The 17,686-nt window shown below is 39.4% G+C and overlaps 2 protein-coding genes across 2 annotated transcripts in view; both read right to left on the bottom strand.

The window, feature by feature from the left end:
• Positions 1 to 256: 256 nt before the first annotated feature.
• LOC144696727 (leiomodin-2-like) lies at positions 257 to 6,566 on the bottom strand. Its single transcript, XM_078568385.1, has 3 exons — positions 6,017 to 6,566; positions 1,839 to 3,239; positions 257 to 854 (listed from the first exon to the last, which is right to left on the bottom strand). Exons 1-3 carry the CDS (start codon positions 6,290 to 6,292, stop codon positions 828 to 830), a joined length of 1,704 nt encoding a protein of 567 aa, XP_078424511.1. The 5' UTR covers positions 6,293 to 6,566; the 3' UTR covers positions 257 to 827.
• A 5,469-nt stretch (positions 6,567 to 12,035) lies between these two features.
• Positions 12,036 to 17,686, bottom strand: part of wasla (WASP like actin nucleation promoting factor a) — a 36,471-nt gene continuing 30,820 nt past the window's right edge. The window contains exons 6-8 of the mRNA XM_078568386.1: positions 17,067 to 17,620; positions 14,783 to 14,891; positions 12,036 to 13,206 (exon numbers count right to left, since the gene is read on the bottom strand). Of these exons, the coding sequence (XP_078424512.1) occupies positions 13,145 to 13,206; positions 14,783 to 14,891; positions 17,067 to 17,620 (725 nt within the window). The 3' untranslated portion in view covers positions 12,036 to 13,144. The remainder of the gene's footprint in view (positions 13,207 to 14,782; positions 14,892 to 17,066; positions 17,621 to 17,686) is intronic.

Raw genomic sequence — 17,686 nt, forward strand, 5'->3', positions numbered from 1 at the left:
TGCTTGAGACACAAACAAATGAAGTGGTCCTGCGGCAGTTCTTCCTGGTTTAACAAAATGAGTTTGGCCAAGACAGTATCATGCTTGGCTCTGTCCTCCTCCAAATCCCTCCACTACTGGACAATCTGCCATCACTCACTGCTTAGGCACACATGTGAAGAAAAGCCCTTTGGATGCGGTACCTGAGGGTTGGCAGGGCTTATAGACCAAACCATTGTATAGAGTAAAAAAGGACAAACCTTGCAATACTTCAATGGCACATCGAAAGTAGGCACTGCTATTGCCCAGAGACACCTTTATTACTGTCTAATATTTATCAAAGGCATGGAAATGAATTTTAAATGATGGATTCCATGTTTATCAAAGATTCTTCTACAGACAGCAGAAGCATGGATTACCTATGTAACAGCATTAAAAGTTTTAACATCTAAAAGTCACTGATGTACTTTATATTATTTAATTCTTTAAAGCAATTGCCGAAACATTTCGTTCATTTAACACTTAACAGTATATGAAAATTGTCTACTTAAATAGAAAATCCATCTGTTTACATATTTACATATAAATACATTTACTCTATGATAGTTATTCTTTCATTAAGATGCTTTGCATCCATTGACTAATGCTAAAAAAAGAACTCAACATCCACTTCACATGCTAGAATACTCAGCACTTACACATTTGAAAGTGCACATAATGTTTTACTGAGCTTCTGAGTAGATCAGAGCTGGCGTCTATTTAATAACAGCAGCCATTCTACGTTTTCAGGGTCCACTGTTGAATAGATTTGCATCATTCTTTCATGACGAAAGAAACAAATGATATATTCATCGAAGATATTCTGGAACTTCAACCTAAAAAATAAAATGCATCATTAATATTCTTAGTAAAATGCATGATTAAATTTATATTAATTACTTTAGGCAACATATACTCATTATTATGATGTGATTAAAATGAATTTGGTTTTTGATATTTCTTTGTGAATAATCTGGGATTGCTGATATGGAAAGCAGAAAGTTTCCATTGGTGCTGTGTGCAAAGTTCTTCTGAGGCTGGGGCTAAGGCATATTGTTGGCACAATAGTGGACCAAAGAATTTCATATAAATGCATTGATCTGTTCATTACTAACATGGCAAAGAACGATTTGATCCCCCAATTGAGTTTTCAATTAATCACATGTCTCTGGTTAGATGCAACCCTATTTCTTAAAAATACATTTTGAATGGCTTTCTTTCCAAATGAATGTTACAGTTACTGAGCACAGGACTGAAGTAATTTACCTGTCAATTTAGCAATAACTGGACTGCCCTTGCAATAGAAACTTGGTGACCTTACTTCAAGCCATTACATCATATAGCCTTATTCAGTTGACATAAATATTTGAAAGCCTCACTTTAATTATTTGAGTAAAATAGAATGTTAACTGGCTGTGGAATTTAGTGACAATGATTTTGTTAAATAAATGAATGCAGGGCCATTGCATAGAAGGTGATATTTAGATAAGCAATTAACCCTCGTTTGTTGTCATACGTTCAATTTGATCAACCTTATTTATTATACATTACAGTAAATTTAAATAATTTCAAATTATCTGTTTAGCAATGATAGGGGTAATAACAAATCTTAAACATGACTGAAATAAAAAAGTTTATAGATCCCTCTACAGTGGTGTTAGCAGAATCAGACAGTATGTCAAATTATTTGATTTCATATTTACAATCCTTGCCAAAATGTACAACACTTTCAACTGTGCACGCACAGAAATTCAATTATATAAATCTGTAACATAAATTGTCTCTCAACAATTTTAATTTTCCTCCTTGTTATAACTTACTGGTCTTAGCTGTTTTATACTGCTCGACCGGATAGCTGACATAAGTTCATCATGGAATGTCCTTTGAGGAGTTGCTGGTCTTGACCCATTCTCTGATCTTTGGTCTGAAATTGGTCTTAAAGAATTTTTGAGTTCCTTCAAAATATGGTTTTCTTTGTTTAGTTTCTTGTTTTTGCTTTTGTTTTTCTTGACTTTGGCGTTTCGGTGGATATTCTGAGATTTCATCTTGGACAGCTCTTGAAGCTTAATGGCTTCGGCTATGTTTCTGCTGGGGGTTGGCTGTATTGGTAGTGGAGGAGGGGGTGGTGGCTGTGGAAGTACAAGTTTCTCAGGAAGAGGTGGAGGGGGTGGCGGAGGAGGAACAGCAGCTTTCTGAGTATTGATTTTTTTGATGACTTTAGGAGATGACCAGGGTGAGCCTTTTGGAGAAGCACAAGGGGAGGATCTCGGTGAATCCTTCTGCAAGGCAATCGTCCTTCGGTTTGTTGGCTCCACAATACCAAGCAGTTTGTCCATTTCTTGCTGCTGTTTTTGTTGCTGGAGGCGTTTTTGCCTTAGTTTGTCCAGGTTCCTGGTTAGGATGCTTGTCATTGCCATCCGTGGTCCTGGCAGTTCAAAATGGTAGCCTAATTTCATAAGCGTTGCGTTTTCTTTAAGAAGTTTGGCTATTTCCATTTCAACCTGCCCTCCACATATGTGTCTTTGATTGTGGAATCTCAGTTCTGTTAATATACCATTGTATTGTATGGCTCTGATGATGGCTAAGATCCCTTTGCCTGTGATGTAGTTTGAGTCAATATTAAGATTGGTGATGCTTCTGTTAACTTGTAACATGTCAGCTAATGCACATGCCACATGATCATCAGCATGAGTGTTGGCCAAGCTCAAAATTTTGACAACTGTATTATATTTCAGAGCTTCTGCAATGAGTGTGAACGTTGCAATACTTATGTTCTCAATATTATTCAGATTGATTTCAGTTTTTTCAGAATCATTATTCTTAATGCTGTCTAGAGTGTCCTCAATAAAAGTTGTGTTTCCACTTGGTGAGCTGGTAGTTGCTTTGAGATTTGGATCATCTTCTGTTAGTTTCTCTTTGTTGTGCTGCATAATATTGTTTAAGATTGGTTGGTCATCAACATGCCCATTACATGAGTGTGATCCATCCTGTCCATTACTGCTAACTGATCTGATATCTAAAGTTTTGTCATCAGCCTCTTGTGCATTCTTCTTCTCAGCCTCCTCTTCTTCTTGCTCCTCTGTTACAATGTCATCTTCATCTTCATCTTCGGTTTCTTCAGATATAGATTCTTCTATGTCTACTTCATCCTCTGATTGGTCCCCTTCACTTTCAGTTTCATAGTCATCTTCAGTATCTTCTTTCGTAGCTTCAATTGGTGACTGAAATTAACATTGGAAAATAAATACCATAAATCCTATGGTATACATATTGCTTCACCCATTCTATTGGATTACAACTTAAAATTAATGTCACTTTTCCCCCATTGGCATAGATTTTTAAACTCTCTAATCATTTCTAACTTTTCCCTATTTTGTTATAGATAATTGCTTGTGGATTATGATTTATTGGAGAAGACGACAGTGGTAGCAATCACAAGGACTTTTCCAATGGTATTTATAGTCAGAGGGATATAATGGACTGCACAGGATCTTTGGAGGATTTCTCAGAACAGATTTGGATGGACTCCCAAGATATGATGGAGGACTAAATGGCTGCTTTGTATCAGTCTTCACTACTGAAGATGAATCTTGAGTTACCAATAATATACTATAGGATTGCTATTAAAACTTTGATAGTATCCAAACAGATACAAATATTGTCTTGGATAGACAAAGACATCTTAAAACAGATTGGGCTGCTAACACTCAGCATTCAACCAAGGGTGCTCAAAGAAATAGGCGATGTACTCTTCAAACTCCTTGACTATATCTTGAACAGCTCACTGGGGTCTAAAATTGGGAGAAGCCAATATGGTGGCAAAAATTGACATGGACAATTATTCAGACTCATAAGTTTGACTTCAGTTTTAGACAAAATGCCAGAAGGGATAGATTATATAAGTACCATGACAAAGAGAGGGCTATTAAAGAATCTCAACATGGCTTTCTGAGTTGTGATTATAGAACAAGTAGCCAGCTTGTGCAGTGAGTGGAAATAAACATTCAAAAAGGAGCGGGTTGAGGTCTTGAGTGAGGCCACAATAGTGTGTAAAAAGTAACTGGGTATTGCTGGGTGTGTCATTGTGAGCTCCTGGAACTTTTTTGATTGACTTTGGGTTCTGAGAGAAATTTCCCAGTTTTTTCCCCCCCAAAATTAGCCTATTTATTTTTCTCTTTTTTGCCACTCAGGAGGTTCAGAGGGCAGATAGGGACCATGGCATGCAAAAGATACAGCTTATCTAACTGGTCTTTTCTGGACCTTTGTTATCATATGTTTGTATTATATTTCAGGCTTCAGTTATTCCATAAATAAATAGAACAAGAGCCAAGCTAGGTGTCATCTATAACTAGGGTTTACATAGGAGTATGCAAGTAGTTTTTCCATTTAGACCCTATCAAAAATGTTTTGCAAAAAAGTGGTGAGTGTATATGGAGCAACAATCAGTAACACCAATTATAGATGACCCCTAAAAAGGCATGCATCAAATTGAAAGCTTTAACCAATTTTATTCACATAATTTTGTTGCCTTCATGTAAGCACACTCATCATTACACACAAAATTCTGATAATCGTGATTATTGTAAAGGTTCATATTTTCACATTAATCAGCGATGCATATTGGGGTGTGCAATGAATGCAAATACCAGATCCTCAATGATAAAACATATGTGATCAAATTCAAAGCTCTGCACCCTAGGCTTTCATGTGAGGATCTCCAAGATTTGTCCATCTGATTTCTCAATTTTTCTGCATAAGTTAGAAACAAGTTAGTCTGTTGTTGGTTGTTAGCAAAAATGAAGTACTGGATTCCTTTGGGTAGCTAACACCGACGTTTGGAAATTAAGGCAGGGTTTTTTTTTGGGACACTGTCAATGTATTAAAGGTTCTTCTGCACTATAGTTGTGCAGAGAATTGATAGAGCACTGTCTTACAAAGCTATAACACCATGTGCATTTGTATAGCACTTTTAATATATAAAATATCCACAGTACTTTACAAAGAAATAAGAGGAAGGAATGATGAACCCTGGGCGAGAAGTGAAGAGAGGTGATTTAAAAGTTTAGTTTTCATAAGATTTTTACAGGAAGACACTGTATATAGGAACAATTGGGGCTCCTGCTCCGAGAAGGAAGTAGGGCTGAGATGTGAATTTTCGGTACATTAAAATTTTCATGGGCAGCAATTTATAGAATGTATCAGCCCAACAGCATAATGCTACAAATCACAGAGGTCCTCTAACTATTACATGGGCACATAGTTCAAACTAGAAGTTTTGTTTTCTTTTTACATTTAAGCACAAGGCTGTGCATTTTCCAAACATTGTTTAAAATTAGCCAATTGTTTAATTGGGGTTGTATAATAATTGATAACAAGGATCTGGGATTGCAGGGTCTTGTAGAATAAATAAAGAGAAGTAGGATGGGTAACTAAAAGGCACAGATTTAAGATAATTGGCAAAAGAACCATAGGGGAAATAAGGCAAATGTTTTCACGTGGTGATGTTGATGATCTGGAATTCACTGCCTGAAAGGACAGTGGAAACGGATACAATCAAGAGGGATAAAAACAGGAAATGCTGGAAAAGCTCAGCAGGTCTGACAGCATCTGTGGGGAGAGAAAAACAAGAGTTAATGTTTCCAGTCCATATGACTCTTCTTCAGAGCTTTGCTAGAAGAGTCATATGGACTCGAAATGTTAAGTTTTTCTCTCTCCACAGATGCTGCCAGACCTGCTGAGTTTTTCCAGCATTCTCTGTTTTTATTTCAGATTTCCGGCATCAGCAGCAATTTGCTTTAACAATCAAGGGGGAATTAGATAAATACTTGAAAGGAAACATTTACATGACCATGGGGAAGGGGCAAGCAACTGAGGCTAATTTGATAGTTCTTTGCACAGGCAAGTTGGGCCGAATGGCTTCCTTTCGTGCTGGGGGATTTTAAATTTGAGGCAGTTCTTATTCTGTCATGTCATGTCAAGTTCTGGATTCAGCGCTCACCTGGTTTAGTTCGACCGAAAGTCTCTCATTTTCTAATAGTTTCTGTGTTTCGTGTTCCCAGTACGCCATCAAAGCCTCCCTGCTGAACGTTCCTTGAGGGGTTTTATCTGTTTGGTCTTTCTGCCTCAGCCCAATGGGAACAAATTCATTCGGTTCCATATCTTCCAACTCCTTCTCCAGCTCCTTCAGCTCATCGGAAGTCAGGGAAGCAAGGATTTCATCCTCGTCTATTTCCTCGTACTTCTGCAGTTCTCTCCTGTAACCGAACTGCGACATTTTAAGGAGAAAGTCGAACTTTATGAAGAAGGAAACAAAGTTTTTTTTTAAGAACTGATCAACTTCGGCTGCGCTTGAGTTTCCACGAAGCGGCGGGATGGATCTCTCGGTTCTTGCAGGTAACTTTTAAAGCGGGCTGGTGGGCTGAGTTCATCATGTGCTCGCTGCTCTAACAATGTATGAAAGCATGTTCCGTTTTGAGTAACACACGTCACCCGAAGCACTTAAAACAAGAGAAAAGAAACGGCGGCATCGTTTTCAGGCACGTCATCCCATTGCAAGGGGGGGTCCAAGCCCAACATTCTCCGCATTGTCCACGCCCGTTGACCAAATACAGTGCTCGCAACTTCCAGAGCTACATTTCACCTGAGCCCTAGGAGCATTCTGTTTACTGTCCCACACCCCAGACTCCACTAAAATCTGACATGGCCTTAAAACACCTTTCACTGGCTCATTTTCACAGGTAAAATTCTACTTTTAAATAAAGGTCAGTTTAAATTAAAGTTTTTGGTCAGTTTTAGTAACATTATGAAATCAGTGCCAGAAAACAAAATCAAATCAAAAATAAGACCGTATTAAGAAGTTCAGAGTGCAAAGTGAGAAACTTATTTTAAAATTTAATCTCTTTAAAAAATGACTGAGGGAGGGAAATGACTCGAAGGGAAAAATATAAAGAGCCGTGATGAAAGAGTGAATTATGCCAATACACATATAGGAAGTTGGCATAGTCAGGTCATTACGACTCCTACTATTTGTAGATGCTGTACATTGCAATCCCCACTATTTATAGACCTGTACATTAAACCCATCCCGTTTATAGATTTTGTATCATACACACTCGCTATGTATAAATGTTGTAGATTATATCGCCAGTCTTTGTTAGATCCGCTGTATTACGCCTGTCCCAGCCACATCTTGGAGATTTAAAAGGTCATGGAGGCCCTCTAGTCTATTCTGATAATGCCAGAACTTCTACATTAACTCCACTTTCCTGCCTTATACGCAACTCCCTTGATTCCCTTCGACCTGTGTTGAAAATACTCAAGGAGTATTCACAGCCCTCTGGGGTGGAGATCTTTTATTTACGCCTGAGATCTTGTACTGTGAGCGGTATTATTCTTATCCTCATCACCTATTACTACACACCCGCAACAGCGAAACGCAACATACAGCTGTGAAAAGAAAAAGATTAGTGTTTCGGGATCTATGCACAATGCAGAGTTGGGAGAATACCACGTGGTAAGATATAAAGAATGTCAAACCCAAAAGTAGGAGACAAGTCAAATTTTGGCAGATATGCGACAATTTTGGTAAGATGCAGGCAGTAATGTAATGGATCACATGGGCTGGACAGGACGAGTGTCATGTGTGCGCGTCTGGGTGGGAGGATGGGCTTTACTCTTCTCATCTGATACTACGAGGCGGAGAGGCATCAAAAATAGAACACTGCTTCACCTGCCAGTGTTCAAAACAATGAGTGAGCTGTGAAGCAACGTGGCAACTGCAAAAACTGGAAACAGTTCAGCTTCGCCTGGAAATAGGAAACGGCTTTGGAATCGCTACAAACACTATTGGTCGACGCCTGTTAAGTACACCATTTCTGTCCAGTCTTTTTGCTTTACAAATAAATTAACGTTAACGAAGACCTCGCAGTTTTTTTTGCATTGTTACTGATTAAATTCATTTATAGCCTGGGTTTCTTTTTAAACGTTATACGGAACTCAAGACCAAGGAGCAGTAGGCCATTCGGCCGTCGAGTCTGCTCCACCACTTGCCTTTTATCCCATAATCCTTGATTCCCTTCCTAATTAAAAATCTATCTCAGCCTCAAATATACTTAACGACCCTTCCTCTAGAGCCCTCTGCAGTAAAGAATTCCACAGATTCACTACCCTCAGAAGAAATTCCTCCTCTTCTTGGTCTTAAATGGGCAACCCCTTACTCTGAGATTATGGCCTAGACTCTCCCACAATGGGAAACAAGCTCTCAGCATCTACCCTGTTAAGCCCCCTAAGAATCTTATGTTTCAATAAGGTCACCTCTCATTCTTCTAAACTCCAATGAGTACAGGCCCAACCTACTCAATTTCTCCTCATAAGAAAATCCCTCCATACCCAGGATCAACCTAGTGAACCTTCTCAGGACTGTCTCCAATGCCAGTATATCTTTCCTTAGAAAAGGGGACCAAAATTGTTCACAGTATTCTAGGTGTGGTCTAACTCGAAACGTTAACTGATTTCTAAACGTTGAAGGCTTGAAACGTTAACTGATTTCTTCTCTGCCGATGCTGCCAGACCTGCTGAGTTTTTCCAGGTAATTCTGTTTTTGTTTTGGATTTCCAGCATCCGCAGTAGCTTTTTGTTTTTATCTCTGTGGTCTAACTAGTGCCTTGTACAGTTTTAGCAAGACTTCCCTATTTTTAATACTACATTCCCTTTGAAATAAAGGCATATTATTTCTTCCCCCTTCCTCGTTTTTTCCAATAACATAGATTTTTCTTTTCCCACCTATTTCCATTATTTTTAAATGTATTCCACCCATGGTTTATTTCACCCCACCCCCACTAGAGCTACCTTGCTTGTCCTGCTCTCCAATCTTAATTAGCACATTCTTTTAGATAACATCACCACCTTCAACACCTGTTCTTTTGTCTGTGACATCTTTTGGTGATCTCCCCCTATCACTGCTTGCTTGTCCCAACAAACCCCCCCCCCCCCCGCCCCCCTCTCATCCACCCTTAAACCAGCATATATTTCACCCCTTTCCTATTTCTACTTAGTTCTGCTGAAGGGTCATGAGGACTCAAAACGTCAACTTTGCTCTTCTCCGCCGACGCTGCCAGACCTGCTGAGTTTTTCCAGGTATTTGTTTTTGTTTTGGATTTCCAGCATCCGCAGTTTTTTGTTTTTAATCAACATTCTATTTGCCTTCCCTATTACCCATTGAACTTGTATGCTAGCTTTGTGATTCATGCATGAAGACCCCCAAATCCCTCTGTACTGCAGCTTTCTCTTTAATATTCAGCTCCTCTAATCTTCCTGCCAAAATGCATAATCTCATTTTCCCACATCATATTCCATCTGCCAAGTTTTTGCCCATTCGCTTAACTTGTCTATATCCCTCTGTAGACCGTCACATTCACTGCTTGCCTTCCCACCCATCTTTGTCATCCGCAAACTTGGCAACAGTACATTGACTTCCCTCAGCCAAGTCATTATTATTTATTGTAAATAACTGTAGCCCCAACACTGATCCCTGGGGCACTCCAATAGTTACAGGTTGTCATCCTGAAAATGCCCCCCTTATCCCAACTCCGTCTTCTATTAGTTAACCAATCCTCGATCCGTGCTAATATACTTAAGTAACCTTATGTGCAGTACCTTACAACACCTTTTGGAAATCCAAATATATTACATCTACTGGTTCTCCTTTATCTTTACTGCTTATTAGCTCCTCAAAGAGTTCTAATAAATTTGTCAGGCATGATTTCCCCTTCACTAAGCTATGCTGACTCTACTTGATTATATTATGCATTTCCAAATGCTCCACTATTACATCCTTTATAATAGACTCCAACATTTTCCCAATGACATGTTAAGCTAACTGGCCTATTTTTTTATAATATATATATATATATATATATATTATATATATATATAATATAAAATAACTTTTTTTGTCTCCCTCCCTTTCTGAATAAGGGTGTTACATTGGCAGTTTTCTAATCCTCCGGGACTTTTCCAGAATCTAAGGGTTATTGGAAGATTACTACCGATGCATCCACTAGCTCTGTAGCTACTTCCTTTGATATCCTAGGATGCAACCCATCAAGTCCAGGGGATTTATCGGCCTTCAGCCCTATGATGACCTTGTGCATTTCCTGTTAGGGTTACGATTCGCCATTTAAATAGTTTAAGGTATTAGTTTTGAAAAGGTGGATCACAAACTATTAAAACACAGGCCATTCTTCTAACAAAACAGATTTGTATGCCTGCTGATATTCCAGAGCAGTTGCTCCATACATATTGCACATTATGGATAAGGTTCTGTTAATCCACAAACTTTCAAAAAGAGGACTGGAGGTGACTAATAGCTCTTTGCTAACAGAGAATTTGAAAATTAAGCACTGCATTTGACCTTCAGGAGGCAGACCATAAGTCATCAATAACGATAGTGGAGAAAAAACATTATTCCAATTCTTGCAATGTCCAAATGGCAAAGATAGACTACACAATTGTGAATGAGTCAATGGACCAGTAAATCTGAAAGGTACAAAATGAGGGGAATCATCATCCTACCATGAAAGTTATGCATGTTGACACACTGGTTATGGTTCTGAAAATTGAAACAGTTACAGATGCTTCTATTACTAACAAATGAATCTGTTGATTTGTACTCAAATGAAAATTGCTAAGCTTTGTGTTACTGCATTTTTCATTTCATTCCAAATAAGAACAGTAGAAGTAGATTACAGGAGGATGAACTGTAGATGTCAATGTTTGCTGTGAGATGTAAAATTCTAAAGATTATGAAATTGTTGCAAAGTGAAAATAGACAATTAACCTGCAGCCAAACCTACAATTGAGTGTGCATGGTGAACGGAAGCAGTACATTTCAGATGATATATATCTTATGGTAAAAAAGTTATTGGATAGTACATAAGATCTGCTGTGATGCAACCTTATAAGCTAGTTAATATAAGCTGCGAAAGTCAATTTTTGTAACATGAACCTATCAACTCAGATTTATTTACAACGGGAGTTGCTTACAGAAGGTGATAGAGGCAAGAAATTAAAGAGAAAAATACAATTAGGATATCTAGAGTGTGCAAATAAACCAGTCTACCATTTCATTTTGCTGTCCTTGCAAATTTTGAAAAAAATGCTAGACATAAAGAATGAGTGATTTCTTTCCCTTTTCACAAAACGGAATCCGATTCGAGTGCACTACATCAAACCCCTAACACATGAAGTAGCCTTTATGGCAAAACAAATCATTTTCTAAATGATGCATTTGCTACTTTTGCAGACAAAGATGATTGTTTGAGCAATATCATACCTTTAAGAATGGCCACATGGGAGTTTTGAGGAGGCAACAATTAAATAAATGACAACTGTTGCACATCATTGTTGCGACTAGACTCTGTACCACTCAAAAAAAGCAAAGCTTCCATTAAAGCGAATAGACACAGACATCAGGGCAAAGAATCAACTAAAACAAGTCAGTTCCTTTCTCTCTGGATGGAATGTAGATTTTTCAGGCTTCACAGAATTTTGACTACTGTAACAGTTAAAAAACTTGGATTTCATCTGAAACTCAAAAGTGATATAGCATTGGAACTTTATTAACATTGCATAATTTCATTATCCTTTAAGGAAATGAAGCATAAACAAAAATGTGAAAAAGAACAAAGTTTTTAAGTTTTGGAAGACAAGATCTTACAAATGGGAGAAAGAAGATTATACCAATATGAAAACTATTCTGGTTTCCAGAATTGAGACAAGACAATCACAATACTTTGCAAAGGTACAATGAATGGTCAGAGATCCTAAATACTTGAGCAGCGATTCCAGAAATTAGGAGAGAATAAATACATTGCATGCACTAACAACAAAAACCAAGGGGAGATAACAGACAGCACAGGAGAAAAGGTGACTGATGGTGGGAAATAATGAGGCTCAATTATAGCAGCTGAAAGACAGACAATAACAATAAATCTTGAAAGTCAGGAAAGCGAGATCAGTGATTTTTAAACATTTATTTTAGACATTTTTCAGTTAAAAGTTCCATTCCATAATTGCAAATCTGTATTGAGTTTGCTCTTTGATTTGGATGCAAGGTCATCAAAAGGACTATAATGTAAAGATACTGATGTCAACATTCATTATTACGAGTTCACTTCCAAATATTCCCCAAATTGCAGTTTAACAAGCATTAAGCACAGCCCTTTATGAATACATTAAATGCAAATTCCTAATCACAGCCTTCACCTCCATAAAAACTGAACATTAGGCTATTTTCCATTAACCCTTACACTGCTAAATATGCACTATGAATGATTAGAAATGCTGTTATTCAGCACTTTAAGGGTTAAAAAATATTTGTCCCCCGATTGTGTTTAGAGTTTTCACAAGAGGACCTGAATTCCTATTTGAAAAGACTTGACCTAATTTCCAACAGACATGGAATAAGCCAGGAGTATAAATATTTAATAAAGTAACAGACATAAGTAAGGGGATTTCAACTGAAAATAGTCATGATAGACAGTATTGCTGCATACAGTATAAAACACTCACATAAGTTGCTGTGCATCTTTGCATTGAATCACTCCAAGACAGTATTGCTGAACAGTAAGACACAAATGAGTTGTCTGTAAGCTGTGCATTCATGTGACATATTACTTCAAAATTCTAATCAGTTTCAGCAACATGAAGTACTGAAGAAACCGAATAGAAGAGCCGTATTTAAAAAAGTTAATAGCGCTATGCGAAGCATTAATAAGAGTTGCTTCTTCTTAGGTACAGAAATTGCATGGTTTTGAAAAAATAGTGTTGCTATTCTGGCTTTGAACCAGCATAATTAAAGTTCATGTCAACTTTGCTCCTACTCAATCACTTTTGTTGTTGGAATGAACACATTCATATGTAGTTTCTTATATGTCCCAACTCAAATGTTGCATAGGGAATATCTTTACCCACAATGCTTTGTCAAATGAATTATTAAATGAGGTATTGCACAGATTATGAAAAAGAGCAAAGGCAACAAAATATACAGCAAAATCTGCAGAACATTTACAGGACAATTTTACAAGATTCAGAACGACAGGTAGGTTTACAGTCTTGCTAAGAAAATCTAATCTTCCCATTCATCATCATCGTCAAAGTCTTCTTCCTCATCTTCATCCTCATCTTCATCTGAAAACAATGTTGGACTTAGTTTATGGACATCAAACACCGTTTGACGTTAATTCTTAAGCACCAATACTTCAAGATATTTAATTTTATCATCTTCGAATCAACTAGCTTGCATTTATGTGGCATCTTTAGCAGAGGGAAATATCCCAAAGTGCTTTATACAGCTGTAAGGAAGAGCAATCACTAAACCAAAGGAGAAAAGATTGGGAGGGGCAATAGGTTTACAGAGAAGGAATTGCAAGCACGGAGACCTTTATGGAGGGTCTTCCAATGCTCGAGACCAAAATAGCTGGAAGCATACTGCCAATGGTGAAAACAGAGGTAGAAGTAGTTGGAGTCTGAAAAAAGGAGAGATAGGATGGGGAGGGTTGAGAGAGGGAGAGAGGAGGATTGACACACACTGAGTACAGTAAATTAATAACTACAGGAATATTGTGGCAAATGGAGGACCTGAGTCATGGCAGTAAGAAGTTAGAGTGCAATAATAGGCAATAGTGTTAGGCAAGGTGATGCATAGGGAAATGGAAAGAAGGGAGTTTTTGTGTTTCCTCTATGTGAATGCCAAAAAAGTAGAATCGACAGAGGCAACAGAAAGCCCAATGGTAAGAAATACATGGGTATAGTTGGAAATCCAGGCCACTGAAGTAGAGGGGCCCCACAAAATGGCCTGGTTGAGGCAATGGTCATGAAAATGGGTAGAACAGCTTATATGAATGGAGAGGTTTAGGGACGAGAAGAGAACAGCAAATTAAGTGGCGAGGGGTAAGGAGAGTTCTTTAGATGGAGACTGACATCACCAAGGATAGCGGTATGCCTTTGTGAAGAGCCCAAGGGACAAAGAGGGAAGATATCTCAGATTGGGGCAGTAGGCAACTAGAATTTTAAAAGGACAGTGGCGATTAAAAGGAGAAAGTGCCAGTGTAGGGTAAGATAGCAATTGGCGACGAGGGTCACACTGCCTCTGCAGTGTTTTGGGTAGAGTAGGTGGTGGTATATCTAGGCTGAGAAAGAGAGACCTTCTGTAAAGAAGTCACCCATGAAATCTACTACTCGATAGAGATTGTGACAGCAAAATGAAAATACTTGGTGATTTTTTTTGTTGAATCTGGGATGGCACTTTTGCCCATTTTGAGACCTTGGACTAAGTTATATGCTGCATGTGCTCCAAAGAATAAAAAGACAAAGTCTCAGCACCGAAAAAGTGTCTTTCTGGATTTCAGTGTATAGAAGTGAGGGCGTTTTATGCAAAGATCATAGACTGGACTTACAAAATACTTGTATGGTTTTATTTATATAGTGTTTATAGGTGCTCACACAACCTAACATTTGTTACTTGCTAATGTATAGGTTGGATGGAGCATTATCACAGCCTGCTGCAGTAAAATATTGTTCTTGGATGCTTGGTGAAATGTTAGTCACAGACCTATGAAACTAAGATATCCTCTTTGCTACTTGTAGCAATAACAGAAGTACTGCCTGAGCTGGTCTTGCACATTAGATGCCTTAAAAATGCTATTTTCAAGTCAGATGTAATCTCTGGGATTCAGAGTAACTGTGACTATTTAAAAAATCACACCTGAAGAGTGAATGGCTTTACTCCTTTTCTGCATCACCTCCATCAATGCTCCCACAATTCCTGCTGTAGGAGTAGGTGTTGATGGAGAAGAAGAATCCTGGTCATTTACCTATAAATAAATTGACATTATTTGAAGTGTAGAATATGCAGCATATAGAAACTTGGTTAACACACAGGCTGCAGGTTTTACTTACTAACTGGCATGACCTACAATGCAAGTCCCAACACCAATCAAGCAAAAGCGTGACTTCATTGAATTCAGTGAATCTTTGAACTAGATATTAGACTCGACTGTCCGAATGGCCTCCTTCTGTGCCATCAATAACCATTAATATCCTCAAGTCAGCAAGGTACAGCAAAATTGTGTTGGAAAGTAATTAAGCAACTTATCAGTCTCTCTCTCTCTCTAGTGAATTCACATTTAGTTTCATTTTATAGTATTATCCAAGCTCATCCAAGACAGATTGCAGTAGATATTTTTTCATTCATTCATTTATGGGATGTGGTTGATGCTGGCTGGGTCAGCATTTATTTCCCATCCCTAGTTGCCCTAGAGAAGGTGGTGGTGAGCTGCCTTCTTGAACTGCTGCAGTCACTATGGTGCAGGTAGACTCAGTGCTATTAGGGAGTTCTAGGATTTTGACCCAGCAACAATGAAGGAACAGCGATATATTTCCAAGTCAGGATGGTGAGTGGCATGGAGGAGAACTTCCAGGTGGTGGTGTTCCCATATGTCTGCTGCCTTTGTCCTTCTAGATGGTAGTTGTCGTGGGTCTGGAATGGGCTGCCTAAGGAACCTGAGTTTCTCAGTACATCTTGTCGATGGTAAACACTGCTACCACTGTGCGTTGGTGGTGAAGGCAGTGAATGTTTGTGGAAGGGATGCCAATCAAGAAGGCTGCTTTGTCCTGGATGGTGTCAAGCTTTGAGTGTTGTTGGAGCTGCACCCATCCACGCAAGTGTAAAGTATTCCATCACACTCCTGACTTGTGCATTGTTGATGCTGGACAGGTTTTGGGGAGTCAAGAGGCGAGTTACTCACTGCAGGATTCCTAGCCTCTGACCTGCTCTGACCAGGTACAGTATTTATATGGCTGGTCCAGTTCCGTTTCTGGTCAATGGTAACCCCCAGGATGTTGATAGTAGGGGCTTCAGTGATAGTAATGCCATTGAATGTCATGGGGCGATGGCTGGATTCTCTTTTGTTGGAGATGGTCATTGCCTGGCACTGTGTTACTTGCCACTTGTCAACCCAAGGCTGGATATTGTCCAGGTCTTGTTGCATTTGGACATGAATTGCTTCAGTATCTGAGGAGTTGCGAATGGTGCTGAACATTGTGCAGTCAGCAAACATCCTTCTGACCTTATTATGGAAGGAAGGTCATGATGGAGCAGCTGAAGATAATTGGGCCTAGGACACTACCCTGAGGAACTCCGCAATGATGTCCTGGGACTGAGATGATTGACCTCCAGCAACTTCCTTTGTGCTAGGTATGACTCCAGTTTTCTCCAGTTTTGCTAGGCTCCTTGATGCCACACTCAGTCAAATGTAGCCTTGATGTCAAGGGCAGTCACTCTCACCTCATCTCTGGAGTTCAGCTCTTTTGTCCATGTTTGAACCAAGGCTGTAATGAAGTCAGGAGCTGAGTGACCTTGGTGGAACCCAAACTGGGCATTAGTGAGCAGGTTATTTCTAAACAAGTGATGTTTAATAGCACTGTTGATCTTCCATCACTTTACTGATGAGTGAGAGTAGGCTGATTGGGCATAATTAGCCAGGTTGGATTTGTCCTGCTTTTTGTGTACAGAACAGACGTGGATAATTTTCCACATAGCCAGGTAGATGCCAATGTCGTAGCTACACTGGAACAGTTTGGCTAGGATCGCGGCAAGTTCTGGAGCACAAGTCTTCAGCACTATTGCCGGAATACTGTCAGGGCCCATAGCCTTTTCAGTATCCAGTGACTTCAGCCATTTCTTGATATCACGTGGAGTGAATTAAATTGCCTGCAGATTGGCATCTGTGATGCTAGGAACCTCAGACAAGATTCAGTTCAACAGATATTTGTGCCAGTCACTAATACTTTGAAAGTGAAACAGACTTTAACATTAATGAACAAAGCATATGTTGCAGCAAAAGAATTCAAGTTCTGCTTTATCCCTGTATTTGTTAGTTTTCTGCTGTATTTACATTACTTTGCATAGTAAAAACATAAAATATTAAACCGTCAAGATATATAGTCATTACTTGAACTAGACAGATCATAAACAAAAAATAACTTACAGTCTTAAGCTGTATACCCTGCCGTATTTGGTCTAACAGTGCATCCCTTCCCGAGGAAGACACTGGCCGACTGCTTTGCTCAACTTTCTTCAACTGAGTGCCTTCTCGGATTTGATCCAGAAGAGCTGATTTGTTACCAGTAGGTGAAGGAACACTATCATTTTCAATGGCCACTGCAGGGAGTGGAGGGGGGCCAGGTGGTGGAGGGCCAGGTGGTGGAGGTGGAGGTGGTGGAGGAGGGGGTGGTCCAGCAGCTCCTGGCCCTCCAGGAAGAGGATGTGGAGGTGGTGGTGGTGGGGGACCTGATGGGACTGGAGGTGGTGGGGGTGGAGGATATAACCTGCTGGGTGGTGGTGGTGGAGGAGCTCCTACTCCTGGCCTGGTAGGTGGAGGTGGTGGGGGAGCTGCTGAAGGAGCTGCTGATGGGGCTCTTGATGGGGGTGGAGGTGGTGGTGCACCTCGCCCACGAACAGGAGGTGGAGGAGGAGGTCCTGAACTATGAGGAGGAGGGGGCGGTGGTGGCCCTCCTCTGGAAGGTGGAGGTGGAGGTGGAGCTGAAACAAAGCAACAGAATTATTAGTATGAATTCAAGAATCACTTAGTAATTCTATTTGTTGAGT

The sequence above is a fragment of the Cetorhinus maximus genome, chromosome 22, assembly GCF_964194155.1.
Source record: "Cetorhinus maximus chromosome 22, sCetMax3.hap1.1, whole genome shotgun sequence".
Classification (NCBI taxonomy): domain Eukaryota; kingdom Metazoa; phylum Chordata; class Chondrichthyes; order Lamniformes; family Cetorhinidae; genus Cetorhinus; species Cetorhinus maximus.